At 35.5% G+C, this 20,316-nt stretch overlaps 1 protein-coding gene across 2 annotated transcripts in view; it reads right to left on the bottom strand.

Annotated features, from left to right (window-relative positions):
* Positions 1-20,316, bottom strand: part of LOC144964778 (uncharacterized) — a 303,554-nt gene that overhangs the window by 88,364 nt on the left and 194,874 nt on the right. For both annotated transcript variants that reach the window (XM_078899389.1, XM_078899388.1), the window contains exon 3: positions 7,039-7,331. In XM_078899389.1, coding sequence (XP_078755515.1) covers positions 7,039-7,331 — 293 coding nt within the window. The remainder of the gene's footprint in view (positions 1-7,038; positions 7,332-20,316) is intronic.

Below are 20,316 nucleotides of genomic sequence, written 5' to 3'. Positions count from 1 at the left end.
TACAGTAAGAAGTGAGCTAAATGAAGTTTTTTTCTCTCTCCATTGTAACTGGAATTTTTATAGTTTTCCTTAGTCAAAAACTGTCGTATCATCATCGGCACATTCCTTTGTGTAACTGTGCTTCATTTCGTAAAGATCATTTATAATAATATGACAACATTTTTTTTTTTCTATTCAGTCTTGGCCTCGTCTCATTCTATTTTTTTACTGATATTTGGAAATAGTCTCTCCGCATCATGGGAATGAAAAACCAAGAAACAATCAAAAGATAAAAGATGCAATCCTCCCAAATGATAGATATTGACATTTTAAATTTCTGTCTTTCTTAAGTGCCGTGTACCCAGAATTAGTAAGAAATTATGCCGTTGTTTCTCTTTGATCCATTCTATAACTGTAGTAGTGGCAGTACAAATAGGAAAATTATGATCCAGAGACAACAATTTAAAATGTGAAGCATTTTAAATCAAAGAATAAAAAGGATAAGACCCACACAGCTAAAACCAGTGAACTCTAAATCTGTCTCATAACTGAATACGATACCCTCTTCCCCCCCCCCCTCCAGAACATAACCAACAACCCCCTCCCCTCCACCTTCCACCCCCACACCTTCCACCCCCCCCCCCCCCCCACCAAAAAACCCAAACCCACCCCCTAATAAAAAACAACCAAAAACAAGCAACCAAAGAAAATTTGCTCCTGTCACTCTTCTCCCATTCAAATATGAGTTTACGTAATATTAATGTAGTTTCCTCTTCCCCCAAACGTTGAGTGCAGAACAAAAATAAATAAATTAAAAAAAAAAAAGACGGAAGAAGTGGAATCTCTATTGACAACGTTTATTTTATTACGATGTCCTTTGGGTGTCGTCAGTGTTGAATATTTAAAACGTTTGAACAACTCCGCAAAATGTTTCACACACTGTCATAAAGGTCAGCGGACTGACATTACGAAAGTCCCCCCCACTGTCTGGGTGCTGGCGAGATTAATGTCAACAAAATTATTAATCAAGTTAAATTTTGATCATGAAAATCATTTTAAAAAATAAAGGCTATCCGCTGTCAGTTTTTAAAAAGAATCTTTCATTCATGTTAAATGTTAAATGTTTTGTCAGATGAGCGGAATGTTATAATTAGATTATTCAAACTACTGTCTCGTTTCTATGATAATTCATAAGAGTGGATATTGATGGCAACATTAATAAAAAAAATGGAAAAATATCACATTTTCCTTTAAAGTGAATGGCACTGATTAGTAAATCGGTGGATCAACTGACGCATGTCTATCTCAAAAAGGATGTATTATAAAATAAATGACAAACTATTTTATTGAAAAATATTGTATCAAATGCAATGTTAACTATATATATATATATATATATATATATATATATATATATATATATATATATATATATATATATGTATTATTGATGAATGTCTTGTAGTCCATACAGTGGTTTAATAAATCTATCAATTCAGAGCGCAGTAACAAGAGTTAAATAAATCAAATCACTTGCATCCAAGATGCCTTGTGATGCACGTGAGTTGATAAATTTTACTCATCACACACTCACACACACACACTCTCTCTCACACACACATACACACACGTGTGTATCATAATATCATATTCGAAAAGAAGCGGCATTTTCTAAAACTAAAATGTAACACTATTTATACAGTTATGGCTGATACAGTTGTGTTTTCGCGCTATTGTCGAGTAAAAGTGATCGCCTTTGGATTTTATCACATGATTGTCTATTTTCGTTCCGAAATCCAATTTATTTTTCAGAGCCATTTTTTGGGGGCAACCTAATCGGTTCCACAATTCCGAGGCAGCAGACGTTATATAACGTGTATTTCCCTCCTCAATCAGATAGCGTCATTGAAAGTGCCAGTCCGAAAAAGGCGATTGGAGAGTCAAGACCATCAACCATGAAAAAAGAGACATTTTAATCATCTATAGACTGATATCAAATGATTCCTTGTTTTCTTTAGTTTGTTCCTTTCTGGAAACTAACTTCTCTTATCTTTATTTTCATCTATAGTGATAGTCTACGGTCTCTCCATATAAGCCTTCTACGAAGAGTTGCATATTGCAGAGCCCGATGGTTTGGTCAAAGTATAATGAAGTTTATTCAACACTTCTCTTTAGACAGTATTTATTTTATAGCTTTTCTATAACAGATCACAACTATTAGTTCACATATCTAGTAAAATATTTTGCATTACATTTTGCAAACAGTAACAAGCACAGAATACAAGCACTATATTTTTCTCAATCAGATAACGCCATTGATATTGACACTTTAAAAAAGGCCATTAGAGAGCCACGGCCATCAGCCATGAAAAAAGAGACATTTTAATCATCCATAGACTGGTATCAAATGATTCCTTGTATTATTAGTTTGTTCCTTTCTGGAAACTGACTTCTCTCATCTTTATTTCCATCTTTAGTGCAAGTCTAAGATCTCTTCTACGAAGAGTTGCATATTGCAGAGTCTGCCTGGTTTAGTAATTATTATATTTCAACACCTCTCTTTAGACATTACTTATTTTATAGCTTTTCCAGAAGATATCACAACCATTTGGACACATATCTAGTACAAATATTTTACATTACTTTATGCAAACAGTAACAAACACAGAATACAAGTATCTATATTTTCCTCTCCAATCAGATAACGCCATTGAAATTGACACGGCCATCAACCACGACAAAGAGACATTTTAATCATCCATAGACTGATATCAAATGATTACTTGGGTTCTTTAGTTTGCTCCTCTCTGGAAATTAACTTTTCTTGTCTTTACTTTTATCGACAGTGGAAGTCTACGACTTTCGATATAAACCTACAAAAAGTTGCTATTGCAGAGTCCGTCTGGTTTAGTCAAAAAGTGATAATTAAATTTGTCAACAACCCAGTTTAGACAGGGTCTATAATAATTTTTTCATAAAAATCACAACTATTTGTTCAATACATTCGTTTTTCTGAACAGTAAGTAAGTAAGAAAACAGAATACAAGTATATCTCCCTCCAAAATCAGTTACGTCATTGAAAGTGTCAGAACGAAAAAGGCAACTGGAGAGTCACGGCCATCAACCATGAAAGAGAGGCATTTTGATCATCCATTGACTGATATCAAATGATTCCTTGGTTTCTTTAGTTTATTCATTTTCATGTCTTTCCGTTCGTCTTTAGTGACAGTCTATGGGATCTCGGTATGAACCGTCTGCAAAGAATTGAATATTGCATAGTCTGTCTGGTTTAGTCAAAATGATTATTACATTTCTTAAACACCATTCTTTTGACAGTATTTATATTATAGCTTTTCCTTAAGAGATTACGACTTTCTGCACATAGAGTACAAATATTTTACATTACGTTTTGCAAACTGTAAGAAACACAGAATGCAAGTATATTTTCTTCGGCAATCAGATAACGTCGTTGAGAGTTTCCAGCCCGAAAAAAGCGATTAGAGTCTCACGGCCATCAAAGAGAGACATTTACATGACCAGCAATAGACTGATATCATAGAAATCATAGCCGCTCGCGTCTCAATTTACTGTAAACAAGAATCTGGACTGAACATTCTGCTGGCGATGCTGATTGAAGTAAACCAATGTATATTCATAGGGTTTCGCTCATAAAATCAACAAATGACTGAGCATAACTTACGTCCATTTACAAAATAAAAAGTAATATATTTACATTTCAGCTGAAAACAAACCATTGTAACTGTAAGGTTTCAAACCGAATCGTTTTGAAGCAAAACAAATTCAAACTATTTTATTTGTACATTTGTATCTATAGGGGTTGTTATAAAAAATTATAAACAGTTTTCAAAGACGTGTCTAGTAAATTGTATCAAAGAAATGACGTGAAAACATTATGGATATCCATGTTTTGGGCTTGTTTCTCAGATGCCCCTTGATCTTCCATCTAATGGCTCAAGGCTAGGGGACATTTTATCTATAATGGAAAATATTCTCTGTTTTCCTATACATTCTTTCCCCACCTGGAAACTGGGTTTTCTTTCCTTTAATCTCATCTACTGTAGCATTCTATGGTCTCTCGGTAAAAGAGTTAAATATTGATAGTCTGTGTTTTCGTCAGCATTAACCAAATATCTGCCGCACTCTAGTAAAACTCGTAAATGAAAATTTGGCCAGAAAATTTTTCATTCAAATTCGATCAATTTAAACGACCCTCAGCTTGGCAAAAACTCTAAATTCTGGGACTTTCATGAAGAATCATTTAAATCGATCGATGTTTGAAGGACAAGTTTTCTGGCCAATTTTTTAAATACGAGTTTTTTTTTACAGATTATGGCAGTAAACTGGTTATAAAAAAGAATATGAATCATAAAATATGTCTCAGCGGATATGTGCAACCGTCAAAGAATCAAACCAGTAAGAAATAGATGATAAACCAATAAATAAAGAAAAAAGTCAAGAATTTATAAATCAAAATCAAATTATACCGTGATCTAATTTTAATGGTTTATCATTAACCCAGGTGGCTATCTTTCAGAATGCCGTGAATTAATAATCATGAATCTAATTTGTGTTTCATGTATTTGTCTATGTTAGTGTTGTTTTGATTTTTAAAATTTTATTTGTTTGTTTGTTTCTTGACTGATAAAAAATCAATTCTCTTCTTCTTTTTCACACTTTCGTATATAAATTATATATATATATATATATATATATATATATATATATTATATATATATATATATATATGTGTGTGTGTGTGTGTGTGTGTGTGTGTAACCACGAGAAAATGGTCCGAAATTTGATATCAAGTGACAAATTATGTCGAGTCATAATTCAACGTACAATTGGATATTAATCATTTTACTAATAATATCATGTCAATTTAGAAATGTTAAAATGTGATCTGTTAGACAATAAAACAACAACATCGACTTTCAAAGATCCTTTTATACTATATTCTTTGTAGTGGGCTTCTTTGTGGTCTTGTGCTGTCACATTCGATATCAGACTCGCTTTTTATTTTATTGTGCCATTGAGTTGAAAAATAAGTATTTAATATTCGATCAAATCTGTTGTTGTTGGTAATATATAGGACTTCGTGTGGCGAGTGTTCCATTCCTAGATGGTTCTTGTGAAAAAGAAAAAACAACAACTTTGTTTTGTTCTTTGTGGTGAAACGGTGAACTTACTGGGGCAGTATTCATTTTAATCCTTTTTAATGACGGAGATGCTGTTATCATTCTTTTTAGGTGCAGAGTGGCTCAGCGGTATGGTTTTTGGTTCGTACCCGAACGGTATTGAGTTCGATCACCCGTCGCTGTGCTGTGTGGTCTTTAGCAAGTCATCTCGACCTAGCTCAATTTGCGGCTGACGCCTGGGTTATTCCAGTATTCCATTGGAATAGACCTTAAAGACAAATTTCCCTCATGGCATGAATAAAGGGAATTTTATTTTCATTTTTTATTTTATGATAATTTCTTGTGTATATTCAGTGTTATGTGTATATCAGATTTCGCTTTTTTATGGGGCTGTCTGAGAAAAATAATTTTCTATAAATTCATTGTACTTTCATTTCAGCTTTTATTGCCAAACTGACCTATGTGTAAAGGATTATTTCCAATTTTGTCAATACGACTAAATATTAGTTAGGTTGTTTTTCAATTACCCTGTCAGCAGGTGGCTGTCTGGACGTTTCTGTCGTTTTTGGTGTCTCTAAAACAAGAATATCAAAAACAATAATAGCAACAGTCACAGCAACAAGAACAAAACAACAATAATAACTCCATTAAGGAGAGACCTAATGTTAAATCGTCTTTTGGTGTTTTTGGATAGTAATAATGATAACAACAGCAACAACAACAACAACAACAACTGCAATAAACAATAGCAACAATAACAGCAAAACCAGCAGCAATCTTAGAGAAAATAACAACAACAAAAAACAGCAATAATGACAGCAAGAGAAGAGATTTACAGTCGTTTTTTTATGTCCTTGAGTTAGTAGAACAACAAAACAACGACGACAACAACAACAACGAAAATAACATTATTAACCTCAACTAAAAAAAAACAAACAAATCATAAAGAAAAGATAGACAATCCAGATTTTGTTAAAATTATAGAAATGGCCAAATATATTAAACTTTTGACCTTGTACAACTTGACTTTTCTGATCATGTTTCTATATTTGTATTTTACTGCTTCTTTGTCTGCACTGTATCATGACCGATGTTTTATTAACAGATGATTTGTGACTCATTGCGTAAAGCTGGTATTTGTGCGGCTATGTGGTCTTGTGGTATGACACTCGCTTTCGGATTTGAAGGTCCTGTGGTCGAGCCTCGCTCGGTGCATAGTTGAGTCCTCGGAAAAGGCTCTTTACTGACATTCTCTAACCGTACTCAGGTGTAAAATGAGTACCTGGCCGTTTACAGCATTGTATCAGTCAGAAAAAATTGCAATATCGCCTAGCAGACGTCATGTCTCGTTCTATATGTTACGTGTTGCTGTTCGTCAACGACACTTTGTAAAGCGCTTTGAGCACTTTAGTGGATATTGCCCTATATAAAAGCTCAAGTTTAGTTTTAAAAGCTAAAGTTTATGCCTCATTGAACCAGATGTCAAAGAATGAATATAAAATTAAAATGACAAGTAAACGTCAAATATTGTTTCTTGCACTTTAAAACAGTACACGCATCCATCTACGACAAAATTTACATATAAATTTAACACAAGCGTAATCATATTCCTTTTACATTAAGCAGTAGGTTAGGCAGTTGATCACATTTGTTTTAATGTTAGGAGTCGCAATATAGAAAATACAAGTAGTGATGGTGATGATATTTGTGGTGATGGTGATGATGAAGAAGAAGAAGAAAAAGAAGAAGAAGAAGAAGAAGAAGAAGAAGAAGAAGAAGATGATGATGATGATGATGATGATGATGATGATGATGATGATTTTGTTTAGATTGATGACAATTAAAATGACAATGAAGAAGAAGAGGATGATAACACGAACACAACCCCGTCATGTCCTACCTGTCGGGCCCCAAGGTACTGCACAGTACAAGGCAATGTGGCAACATCTCCCTGATGAACCTCCACAAACTCTTCCTCTGGCATGAACGAGGGGTCAGGCATGATCGGCCTGGGCCCATCTGGCAGAAACTCTGGAAGCACCGTGGTTTGTTGTTCCTGTTCGAGAAATACCATTCTATCCTTGTAGCTGTTGGTCATGGGGTGTGAGGAATACTTTTGCTTGTGGATCCGGCGGTCCCGGCCTCTACCCGCATTGCCCCTGTTTTTCCTTTTGTAATGGCGGCGATTGGGGTCTGTAGAGATAGGAAAAGAAATAATTGAAAATTGATTGATCATAGTATTTAAAAATGTATTAGAGGAAGCAGGATATAAAAAGAATTCTTTGTCATAATAATAAGAAGACAAGAAAGGTTCTTAAGCCATGTAACGAGGAGAGAGGGGGATAGAGAAGCCGGGGATAAGGGGAATGATAAATGGAAAGCAAGCTGCAAACGATAGAGAGGATTGGAAAATCACCCACGTTTGGAAGCAAGGTACCAGATGATGATGATGATGATGATGATGATGATGATGATGATGATGATGATGATGATTATGATGATGTTGATGATGATAGTAAAACTAGAAAGCAAATTCAATACTCAGAGGTAATTTATTTTAACAAACGATTCGTGAGGTTTTCTGGTCAGTGGCATGGCACTCGGCCCATGACACCTGTAGATCTCGGGTTCAAATTCTGGAGAAAAGTTGAGTCAGTGGATTGGATGTTTTACCGATAGTTTATTACCATAACTGTATTATGAAAGTATGGCCAGAAATAGCTCAGTATCCACTCCATGGATTCAAAGGTTGTACAGGGGATCTTAAGCTGACTGTAATTCATAACTTATGAGACAAGACAGACACGGAACGTGTAAGCAAATTTTGTATAATATTATATTTTAAAACACCTAAATGTACACTCAACCCAGATACTTTTTATATACGGTAAAGAAGAAAATTCCAAAAGTATGGTACAGTAACCGATGCCGAAAAAATTCGGCTTAATGTCACTAACAATTCTAGTGTTCGAGCCAATTATCATTAAAATCCATCAGAAGGTTGTTGTGAAGACATTAACATCAACGCGTCGCACGGGTTGTGGAACGGACTATAGTTATTAGATAAGATAGGAAGTCATTTTGCCCAATTCTTGAACCCAGATTAGCAATGCGATATAATCATTGAACTGCCGGAAGCTGTCGATTCCATCCATATATGGATCGCAGGCTGAAATATAGAGTGAGGCTCTATCTGAAGTGCGGTTGTGACATTTTCTTATTCTGCCCTCCGGCAGTTTCTCATATTAGAATACCAGTGAAGTGAAACATTACTATAGTTCGTACCACAACCCGTGTGCACGCGTTGACATGATTATCTTCACAACCTTCTTATGGAGTTTGATAATAATTGTCTCGAACACTAGAATTGTTAGTGATATTAAGCCGATTTATTTCATTGTTACAGTACCATACTTTCGAATTTTTCTTCTTTACGGTATGTAAAAAAAAACGAAGGGTCTGGGACTAGTGAACAAACGGATGGTTTACAATAACAGTATTATACACAGTGAATTATGTTGTGATTACGACCACTGACCTCCCCACAGGCTTGACCAGGGGTGTATTTTTCATGAGATTCCTGTGCACTACTCACAAACATTGCCACCTTGGGTTCAAAATGACACAGCAAATTTTACACTTTGTACCCACTTGACATAAACAATTGCTACATTTTAATAGTTGAAAGCCAAAGGCGTAGCTGCCTGTTAAGATTTCTACATTCATTGCATGAGGCGAATAGCAATATTATTTATCAGTTTTTGCCCACAACCATGAACTCAGAATGGAGAGGACAAATTAAAAGTTATATCATTTTGATTATGCACCTCTTGTATTTGAAAACCGCGGTTCCTTTGAAAGGCTATAATGTACATAAATTACATGGATAAAGAAGTTTAGATTCAGAGGCACTTCACATTATGACATTCAAAGCCTCCCCCCCCCTTCCTCCCTTCTAAGTAAACATAATTCAAGAACAGAAAACAGTAGCCCTGTTCAATGGGTGACCATTGAGTTTTGTGCGACCTTTATGAGTTGTCTTGCTCAACAGTTGGTCGGGGATTATGTCTTTGTGAAAGGCATTTCTCCTTGTCCTATCGAAACCGGCGTAAAAATCGGAGAACCTCCTGTTTTTATTTTACATCAATGTCTTTGTCTAAAAAATATATAAGTACCTCACGGGCTGCTTGTGTCGTCCAAGGTATTACTTGTTCGTTGTCCACAAGGGAAGAGATAAATTATAATCGCTGTGAACATTTTTCAACACTGCTAAGTACTATTTAAATGATATCTATTGTTTCAATATTTCAAACGACCCAAAATTATTTGCTAAGCTACGCCACTGAATGCAATTTTGTTGTGAATATTGTAACCACAGGAAAGAGAATCAACACATCATTACTGTAAACATTTTAAAGTTTGCAAACGATGAAAAGATAAAATTAATTCGGCATTTGAGAAAACTGTTAAGTATTCAAAATTCGTAATGTCTACTGGCAGAATCTGAACATGAACTACAAGAATTACTGGATGTTGTAGTCAGGAGTAGTGAAAATATGGGACTGGAACTGAATATATCTAAAACAGAATGTATGACGGTATCTAAAAATAATAACCCACCAGCCTGTGTAATAACAAGCAGAGGACAAACAATACAACAAGTTGAATGTTTCAAATATTTAGGCTTCAATGTAACATCCAATGGAAAATCAGATTGTGAAATAAAGAAAAGAATAGGTATGGCGAAGAATGCATTCAACCAGCTGCATACAATTATGAAAAACAGGAATATTAGCATGAAAACAAAAATCAAAGTCCTGGATTGCTATGTACTGTCTGTGCTGCTATATGGTTGTGAGAGCTGGACCATAAACAAGACCATGGTTAAAAGACTGGAGGCAGTGGAAATGTGGTTTTACAGAAGAATGATGAGGGTGTCATGGATGGAAAGGAAAAGAAATGAAGAAATTTTAGAAATGGCAAACAGAAAAAGATCACTGATAACAAAAATCATCAAACGCCAAATGGAATTTTTAGGACACATTATCCGCCACCCTGGTTTGGAAATACTCGCCTTGACTGGAAAGATGAATGGAAAAAGAATAAGAGGTAGACAAAGAATAACGTATTTGAAAGGGATAAAAACTTGGACAGATGAAGCTGAGAAAGGTGGCGCTGCTTTAATAGAATTGGCAAGAGATAGATCAGCTTGGCGGAAGATGACCTCCGACGTCTGCTTCAGATATGGAACTACATGAGATGAGAATGTCATTTAAAATAAATATATAAAATCACGTCATCAAAATTTGTAACTTTAGAGGAATTTGCGATAATTCGTGCGCACGGTACTTGGAACGGACTATAAGCTTTTTCTTGTAAAATCAATGAAGCTATTTTGTTGGCAATGGTAAAGACTAGAAGAATTTGAGATTTTAGATCTCTAAATTTTTAAGACAAGAAATTCTAAACTGAGAAAGAGGCATTTTCTTAAAAGTCGCCCAACCGCCTATGCTGAGACGCCATAAAATATCATCGGGAAAGTATCTAAATAAATACTATTAAGAGTTATTATATTTTGTACAGAAAGGAAATTTGTGAAGTTAACGGATCACCTGTACGTGCTATATAACAATAGGAAGTTGATGACAGGACGCCTTTTCTTACTTTTAATGTTGAGTTGACAAGTAACAGTCATAAACGTTTGTCTTTGTTCCCCAAATATATTCTAAATGACTATTCATCAAGACAATGATGTCAGCCATGGAATTCCGAACGGGTAGGTCTTGCGCTACTCTGATGAAGCGTGCATTGGTTGCTTCTCCAGTTGTTGCCTGGCTATTCAGGTTATCTAGATAGGTTTCTCTTTAACAACTTCAACAGCATCTTTAATAAACTTGACAAATTGAAGCAGTGATTTCAACTCGAGGGTGCCGGCATAGATAATCGATGGTCGGCATTTGTCATTTCCTTATGTTTTTAATTACTATTTTTCACCCTTGCTATCCTCAAACCCTAACCGTTTCTAATGTTTTTGTGTCCAAAATATACAAACCATGTAGAGGGTAAGTACTCAACTCATACACGAAAAGACATTGTTAGACTATGTTATGCATTTCTGTGCATCTCTATTTTTCCATATCATTACACCATTAACAAACACACACACACAGACAAACACACATGCCACCCGGCCTCACCCACACACATACAACCATAGAAACTACTCGACAATACAATTTATACTTAATTCTCTGTCAGCAAATTGCTTATTATAAATAAAAAGAGGAAACATACCCAACAATTAAATGATCAATGACGTGAAATGAATTGTAACTCATAAAAATAATTACACAAGGGAATGATAATAATGTCAAAGACGATGATATCAACCAGTAATTATCATTCCTCGCGATGGTGTTAAGATAACGAAGAAATAACAGAAAGCACGTGGTAAATACTGTAATTTCCAACACGCTGTTGTATTCGGAAACAATCTAACCCAATATCAGGATTGCGTGTTAATTAACCTGATCGAAAGCAGGAGTTGTGATTTGTGTCGCGGAGTAACATTTATTTGCAGGAGAACTACTTAAAAGTATAATTCTCTAGCAACATGATTATTTGCGAAAAATGATATAAGTTTTTATCTTTAATGTCAGATATAAAAAAGCGAGATGTGTATATAGTCATGATGAACAGGAATATATGTTCTGATGAGCCACTATATCCATATAAAAATAATTAAAAAAAAATAAAACAACAAGGCATATATAGATCTTATACAATCCCTATGGGGGCGAAGTGGCCGAGTGGTTACGGCATTATACTGTGACCTGGAAGATCCCGGGTTTGATCCCCGCTTCAGGTACTTTCGCTATTTACCGTGTGCAAGATTATTAACCAACAATTTTCTCACTAGGACAACATGGGTGATTCCTGTTGACATCAGACATCTTGTTTGATGGACTATCTATATTCCTTCGTGGAATGCCAAGGCGACGATATCTTATGATGTTGTGGCGGAATGGCATAAATGAAAAAAAAATACAATCCCTATGGAATGAAAATTAAATGTCAACAATTTCTATTCCTTGATGTAAGTGAACATTTGTAATTCTCATCGTGTAATGCTGGGAAGTTATTGACTCACCTGGTCAACAAAATTGTTGTAAAATTATTGACAGATTAAGGGTAAGCAGATCGGAGACAGAGTATTTGTGCATCGGACAACAAAGAGCAGGACCACCAATAAACATAGAAGAGGATGTGCCAGAGACAAACCAATTCAAATACGTAGGAACAACACAAGGAGATGGGGGCAATGAGGTGGAGGTTAAGAATAGGATACAGGCAGGCTGGAATAATTGGAGGAAGGTAACTGGAGTTTTGTGTGACAAACGAATTTCCGAAAAGCTGAAGGGGAAAATATATACAACTGTTGAAAGACCAGCAATGCGATATGGACCATAGATAGCAGCTCCAACAAAGAAACAAGATAAAGAGGTTGAGGTGGCGGAAATGAGGATTTTGAGATGATCACTTGGCTGGACAAGAAAAGATAAAGTGAGAAATGAACGAATTCAAATGTTGAAGTGAAGAATGTATCAATAAAGATGAGAGAAGATAGATTGAAATGGTTTGGACATGTAAAGAGATGAGAGAGGGAGTACGTGGGAAGAAAAGTATTGGACTTAGAATTGGCGGGAAAGAGGGGAAAGGGACGCCCAAAGACTAGATGGTTTGATAAGGTAAAGGATGATATGAAGGAACTGGGCCTGGAGGAAGATGTTGCTCTGAACCGAGATGCATGGAGACGTGGCTTTCATTGTGGCAACCCTGCAAAATGCTGGATAATAAGCTGAAAGAAGAAGAAGAAGAAGAAGAAGAAGAAGAAGAAGAAGAAGAAGAAGAAGAAGAAGAAGAAGAAGAAGAAGAAGAAGAAGAAGAAGAAGAAGAAGAAGAAGAAGAAGAAGAAGAAGGAGAAGAAGGAGAAGAAGAAGAAGAAGAAGAAGAAGAAGAAGAAGAAGAAGAAGAAGAAGAAGAAGAAGAAGAAGAAGAAGAAGAAGAAGAAGAAGAAGAAGAAGAAGAAGAAGAAGAAGAAGAAGAAGAAGAAGAAGAAGAAGAAGAAGAAGAAGAAGAAGAAGAAGAAGAAATACTAATACCATGCCATTTGGTTACAAAATATCTAATAATCTAACTTGGAGGGTGGAATAAACGTATTCTTTCATTTTTTTTTTGTATTTATTACACTCGTTATATTTTATCGTGCATTAATACACACCCTCAAGCTCGTTGTGTTATTAGGCACTATAAAAATAACTCGTTTAATAAATACAAAGAGATGAAAGAATCGTATATTATAAGAGCATGGATTATTTTGTTGGGTTATCATACAACTATTGATATATGACGTACTTCAAAATACAAATATATTTCCTACGTTCTCTCAACTGAGACGACTAATAAAGTAACCTTTAATAACGATCGAAATAGTTGCAGTGATTTGTTTCTTCACATTAGACTAAACATCCACGTGAATATCAAATCTTTTAACCAGCCAATTGGCGTACTCTGGAAAGATATGCATTTAAAAATTTGGCCAGAAAACTAGGTATTCAAATATCAATCGATTTGTATGAATCTCATCTTGGCTAAAACTCTCAAACCTGGGATTTCGCGAAGTACTGTTTTGAAAGTTATGGCCAAGATGGGGGTTATTTAAATCGGTAGATATTTGAAGGGCGAGTTTTCTGGCCCATTTAAAAAAAACAAACTAGTTTTTCTAGAGTACGATAGTTAAACATCTAAGTGGTGAAAGATCAACTCTCTTAATCGTGTTATTAGATATTCGATACGCAGCTATGTTTGTTATTTGCCAAAAGACGTCTTGTGTCAACACCTGAACATTATGATATAACATTAAAGGGTGATACTATATCTATATCACTAAATACTAGGAATTAAAAAGTTATCATTGACATTTTTGATCATCGGAATTCGATGTCTCATGCTCAGGCGCAATTAATTGTCTGTGTAATTGTCTGTTTCAGAAAAAGCGGCATGATGAAAAAAGGTGGTTATTAAGATTAAGTTGGTTTCGAGTCGATAAGATATTCCACTGTGTATCGTATATTCTTGAGTTCGGACCCCACATCGGGCATTTTTGGGTTTTTGTTGTTAAGAAAAGTTATTTACCCCCAATTTGACCCACTTGGATACGAGGGTCCTGTTGATATCTTGAAACTGTTTGATATAGATAGTGTGCTCTTGCCAAAGAAATTCACAACATTGCCATCCGAAAGTATAATGAACCAACACACAAGACTATGTGTAACCTTGAACGTTTATAGTCTGGTTAATAAAATTGAGCACTTATATAGAGCAATATCCACTTAACGTGCTCAATGCGCTTTACAAGGCGCTAATACAGTTTAGTGAGAATGGCTCATAAACGCGGATGGCAAAAAACAATAACAAAGAACCGAGTGACGTCATCTTCTATCTATAGATCGCTCCCATTGAGTGAGAACTTATCATTTACGGGCTGTCTTAAATGAATAACCCAGAGCTGAGTGACATTATCTTCTTTCTTTCTATTGAAGGAACAACAGCTTTTTTTGTTATTGCTTTTCTACAGCATGATGGCCGAATAGTTCTCATTAAATTCTATCAATCAGATTATATAAACATTGAAGGTTACGCATACTTGTTACGCTTGTTGTTATGTAAAATTTGGGTGGCGGATGTTGTGAGTATCTTATTCAAACGCATAGCATCAATGTTGTTATATTATTTTGATTAATTTTTATCATTGAAATAAAGTTGGCTTAAACCTGGAAAATGTATGTTAAGAGTTAAATAGTGCGTGCTTGATGGTTAGCTTAATCAGACATTCACAGATGTTCAGACGTGCTATCAATTTCATGAGTTAAAAAAAAGTACAATTTAAACCACAAAAATCAAAGGGAGACGTTGAATGTTCCCATGTCCTGACAAAACACGAGTCTTTCAGTTCATTCAAAAATGTTTTACTTCAAATATCAATAGATGAGTCTCAATTTGTCAAAATAAGCCATGGACTTTAAAGTAGTCTGGGTTTTGATAATTTTTGACAAAATAGGGAATAAGTTAATCGATCGATTTTCTAAGCAGAAGCTTTTTGGCTAAAATGAAAAAAAGGAGTTTCTTTTTCGGTAAATAACACAATGGTCGAAAGATGGATGACACGTTTCAAGCCAATGCTTTTTCGTGTCTAGCATTACGGCTTCTCTTGTCAGACGCTCTATCCGAAACCAAAAAACAAGAGCCGTCTGCCCTAATACCATCTGACAAACGATTCTTCTCATTTATATGTTGGGCTTAGAACTCTGTTGCTCTATCATTCTTTCGTGATTCTATGCTTTCAATTTTGCCTTTAGAATCTGGTTCTGTTTTTATTTTTATTGATCAGACCAATCTAACCGTCTGTTTTTTTTAAATGTGTCTCTCTGTATGCTAGCCAATGTGTCTACATCTATTCTTTAAAATAGGGTTGTTTCTTACAAGCCCATGTCAATTTTTTTGCCGACGAACGCAGAAATGCTGGAACATCCAAACATTAAAAAAAAATATTTGTACAGATTTGCAGTTTTCCCCATAAATTCAAGGAAATTAATCATCCATTGAGTCTCTGTCATTTGATGTTGAGAATCGCCAGATTAATTTGCGAGTACTTATGATCTTTATTACTGGACCGATTTTGATCGTTGATGGTTTAAAAGATTCGTCTCGATCTATGTTGATTTCCATAATGCAGTAGTATAATAATAAAAATAAACGGGTGCCTGTTTGTAAGAGTCTTTATATCCCCGCAAATATGGCGGGTTCTCCACCAGTATCATATAATACTATATGGCCTAGAAACTGATGATGTGAAATGTGGTAGTAGTCCTTCACAGCCATTAGGCCTACAGAGCCGAAGTTTATCCCAGTTTCAATAGAATGAAACGGTCAATAGCAGTAGTTTGCTACTTGTTGGATAGGACGCTAGTCTATCGCAAAGTACTTTCCGCCAGACCTAACAGACCCAGCTACCCCCAATCACTGCTTGGTGGACAGGGTGGTCAGAAAAAAATATCGACAGCAACCGGTATCGATCTCGGTCCCTCTGATTGTGAAGCCAGTGCTCTACCGACTAAGCTATCGAGACATCCATGAAATGTAGGTTGAATGCATAAAGATGCTTTGTTGATGAGAATGATAGTTTTGTTTTAAAAACGTGACACAGAAGAAAAAATAAGCCAAGCGATGAGTGACAATGCTGAGATACTTTGAAACCCCCCCCCCCCCCCAACTTGTATTAAAGATTTAAATCATAAAACTCGTTCTTCAAATATTGACTGATTAAAATGGCAGTCATTTGACCAAAAACTCTCAAACCTGGGACGTCGCAATTGTTTGAGAGTTTTTGGCAAAATTGTCAATTTAATTGATGTTTGTTTGGACAAGTTTTCTGCTCACATTTTAGAATACTGGTTTTTACAGGGTGAGACAGAATTACGTAACAGAATGATAACAGCATCCACTTCATTAACTCACTCAACCCTAAAACCGACTATATCCGTAGTTTACCCTGGTTACTTTTACCGCACGCCTTTTTAATACATTTTTCTTAGACAAATTATAGGCTTAGTATCAAAGCTAATGTTTTCAGTTTTTACATGTTACTGGTAGTTGAATAAAACTACCTATGTAACTACATACTCATTTATTACACATTTTTTCCAATTTTGAAAAGTAGCAAAAATCTCTAGGATTGAATGAGTTAAAAATGTTTCAAATGAATACAAATTGTTTACAAGTTTTGCTCGAGATTTTCGTGCCCGAAGGGAGGTGCAAAATACAATGGAAACAATTATACATAATGACAGTAAGTTTTTTAATTATTTCTATTTTTTTTACTAATTGGTAGCCTTTACACGATGTCTTATATTGGCGAATTATGATCTTTCATTTCAGCGTACATACAATACCTGTCAACGTGAAAATGTTCCTATCCCAAGGCGTACAAACAAGCATATACATTATTAAAATCATTCATATGGTTATTAACCTCAGGATGAATCATTTGAGTCTATAATCTTGAATACCATGTCGAAAACTTCTTCCAATTATAGAAGAGCTAACATTGAAATAATAGATTATTGAATATTATTTTTACTTTAACTAGTTAACTGTCGTAATATGGAAAATACGTATCTAAAATTTGGCCAGAAAACTCGTCTTTCAAATATCGATAAATTTAAATGATCCACGTCTGAGCAAAACCTCTCAAACCTGGGACTCGATAGAAATGTGTATTTTTGACCAACAGACTTTTAAAATAATATATTAAGTGAGTAGATTTTACAACATTCAGCACATGAATTGATGACTTTTTTTTTTTACCAAACTTTTTTGTAAACGTGCTTTTCGAGAGTACGGTAGTAAAGGAAACGCATGTTCCACACATACGTCCATAAGTTCATGTGCTCAATGTTGTAAAATCTACTTACTTCATATAATATTATTTTAAGTTTGTTGGTCTATATTTCACACTTCTATTTGGCTACACATTGTTCAAAAATATTACGGTCAATAAATAACTAGAATTACCAAAATTTCGTTGTTGTATTTTAAAAGATGTCACTCAATTTTATGACATTCAGCAGACTAATGATGGGCTCGAGTTTGCGGGTAAAAAACAACAACGTTACTTTACCCATTAAATTGCGCATTTCAGACAATTACTTTACTTACAGAGAGAAAAATGAAAGTATATTGTTATTTCGTATGAATGACGACAGTTATTATCACTTGTGAATTGGTCAGTATTAAATAAATTAGAAATCGGAAGTAGGCGAAATGATATCAGTAGTAGTAGTAGTAGTAGTAGTAGTAGTAGTAGTAGTAGTAGTAGTAGTAGTAGTAGTAGTAGAAGAAGAAGAAGAAGTAGTAGTAGTAGTAGTAGTAGTAGTAGTAGTAGTAGTAGTAGTAGTAGTAGTAGTAGTAGTAATAATAATAATAATAATAGTAGTAGTAGTAGTAGTAGTAGTAGTAGTAGTAGTAGTAGTAGTAGTAGTAGATGTTGTTGTAATAGTAGTAGATCGCATAACAGAAGAAAAAGAAGAAGAAGAAGAAGAAAGAAGAAGAAGAAGAAGAAGAAAGAAGAAGAAGAAGAAGAAGAAGAAGAAGAAGAAGAAGAAGAAGAAGAAGAAGAAAGAAGAAGAAGAAGAAGAAGAAGAAGGAAGAAGAAGAAGAAGAAGAAGAAGAAGAAGAAGAAGAAGAAGAAGAAGAAGAAGAAGAAGAAGAAGAAGAAGAAGAAGAAGAAGAAGAAGAAGAAAAAGAAGAAGAAGAAGAAGATGAAGAAGAAGATGATGAAAAAGAAGAAGAAGAAGAAGAAGAAGAAGAAGAAGAAGAAGAAGAAGAAGAAGAAGAAGAAGAAGAAGAAGAAGAAGAAGAAGAAGAAGAAGAGATGATGATATAATAATATAATAATAATAATAATAATAATATATAATAATAATAATAATAATAATAATAATAATAATAATAATAATAATAATAATAAGAAGAAGAAGAAGAAGAAGAAGAAGAAGAAGAAGAAGAAACATTAAAACTTTGCTCTAATGACACGACTATATTCTGAAATCACTACTAGGCTCCCGTTTTGTTACAATTCTACGTGTCATTGTTCCAATATTTCGTTTTAAATGCAACAACAATGTTTATTGGACATACCCGTATTATCACTGCCAAGACAAATTGGATAGGGGATTAACGGCATTGACAAGCTTTCGTCGTCATTCTCGACACCCAGCTAATCATTGCCGTTCGCTGACTTGTTAAAACAATGCCAAGGGCGAGTGACGAAGGAAGTTCCAGGCAGCTTAACACGTCATTACCTTCTTTGGAAAACTTACACCTCTTCGCCTTCCCTAACTTCATATCAACTTACCGTTTCGGGAGGTGGAGTTGATGAAGATAACAGATACTTATTGATACGTGTTTATTTTCTCATAATGCTGTTGTCAGCTGCTAAGAATCGAAAAAAAGGAGGTAGGTACTGCTTGTAAATCATTTGCAACAAAGAATATTTTAAATAGCAAGAAAAACTTCGACTGTAGCAACAACAAAAATCATAATTTAAAAAAAAAGGTTTTTAAACAGAAATAAATCTCGAGGTTGAAATTTATGATATAAGAAAAATGTGTGACTGCTTTGAATAGGAACAATCGCCTAGCATAGCAACCTTTAGACTTTTAACTCCTCTTCAACAAACACGATTATCATTGCCATTTGAACCATATTTCTAAGTACTCATGGAAATTTGAATTTTAAGACTTTTGGTTAATCTATTTTTCAAATTGGTACCGCTTCATCGTCATGAAAAAGTAGTCCTTAAGAGAAAAAGGGCCATGGAGCCGGAATTTTCCCCGTTTTCTATGGGGTGAAACGGACAATAGCAATTGCTTGCTACCCTGTGGTTTGAACGCTAGTTTATCACAAAGTAATTTCTTCCAGATATAACAGACCCAGCAACCCGACCTCTGTTGGGTAGAGAGAGAGAGAGAGAGAGAGAGACAGAGAGAGAGAGAGATAGAGAGATAGAGAGAGAGAGAGAGAGAGAGAGAGAGAGAGAGAGAGAGAGAGAGAGAGAGGTGGCTGGGGTGGGGAGGGATTCATAACACAATTCCGACTGCACCCGATCACGGTCCCATTGCGAGTGCTCTACCAACCGAGCTATCGTGCATCCTGAACTGTAATTGTATGCACATTTTCAGTTTTTGATTCGAGTATGGAATAATAAAACAAAATCTGTAGTACTGATACTTTCTACTGCCTTCACCTTTATGATATTATTACCACCACCACCACCACCACCACCACCACCACCACCACCACCACCACCACCACCACCACCGCCACCACCACCACCACCACCACCGCCACCACCACCACCACCACCACTACCACTACCGTCACCACCACCACCACTACCGTCACCACCACCACCACCACCACCACCACCACCACCACCACCACCACCACCACCGCCACCACCACCACCACCACCACCACCACACACCACCACCACCACCACCACCACCACCTACCACCACCACCACCACCACCACTACCACCACCACCACCACCACCA

Source organism: Berghia stephanieae, chromosome 2, assembly GCF_034508935.2.
Source record: "Berghia stephanieae isolate SIO BIC M18660-M18661 chromosome 2, UCSD_Bste_1.3, whole genome shotgun sequence".
Lineage (NCBI taxonomy): Eukaryota > Metazoa > Mollusca > Gastropoda > Nudibranchia > Aeolidiidae > Berghia > Berghia stephanieae.
The sequence above is the reverse complement of the archived record's forward strand: the minus strand, read 5'-3'. Positions and strand labels throughout refer to the sequence as shown.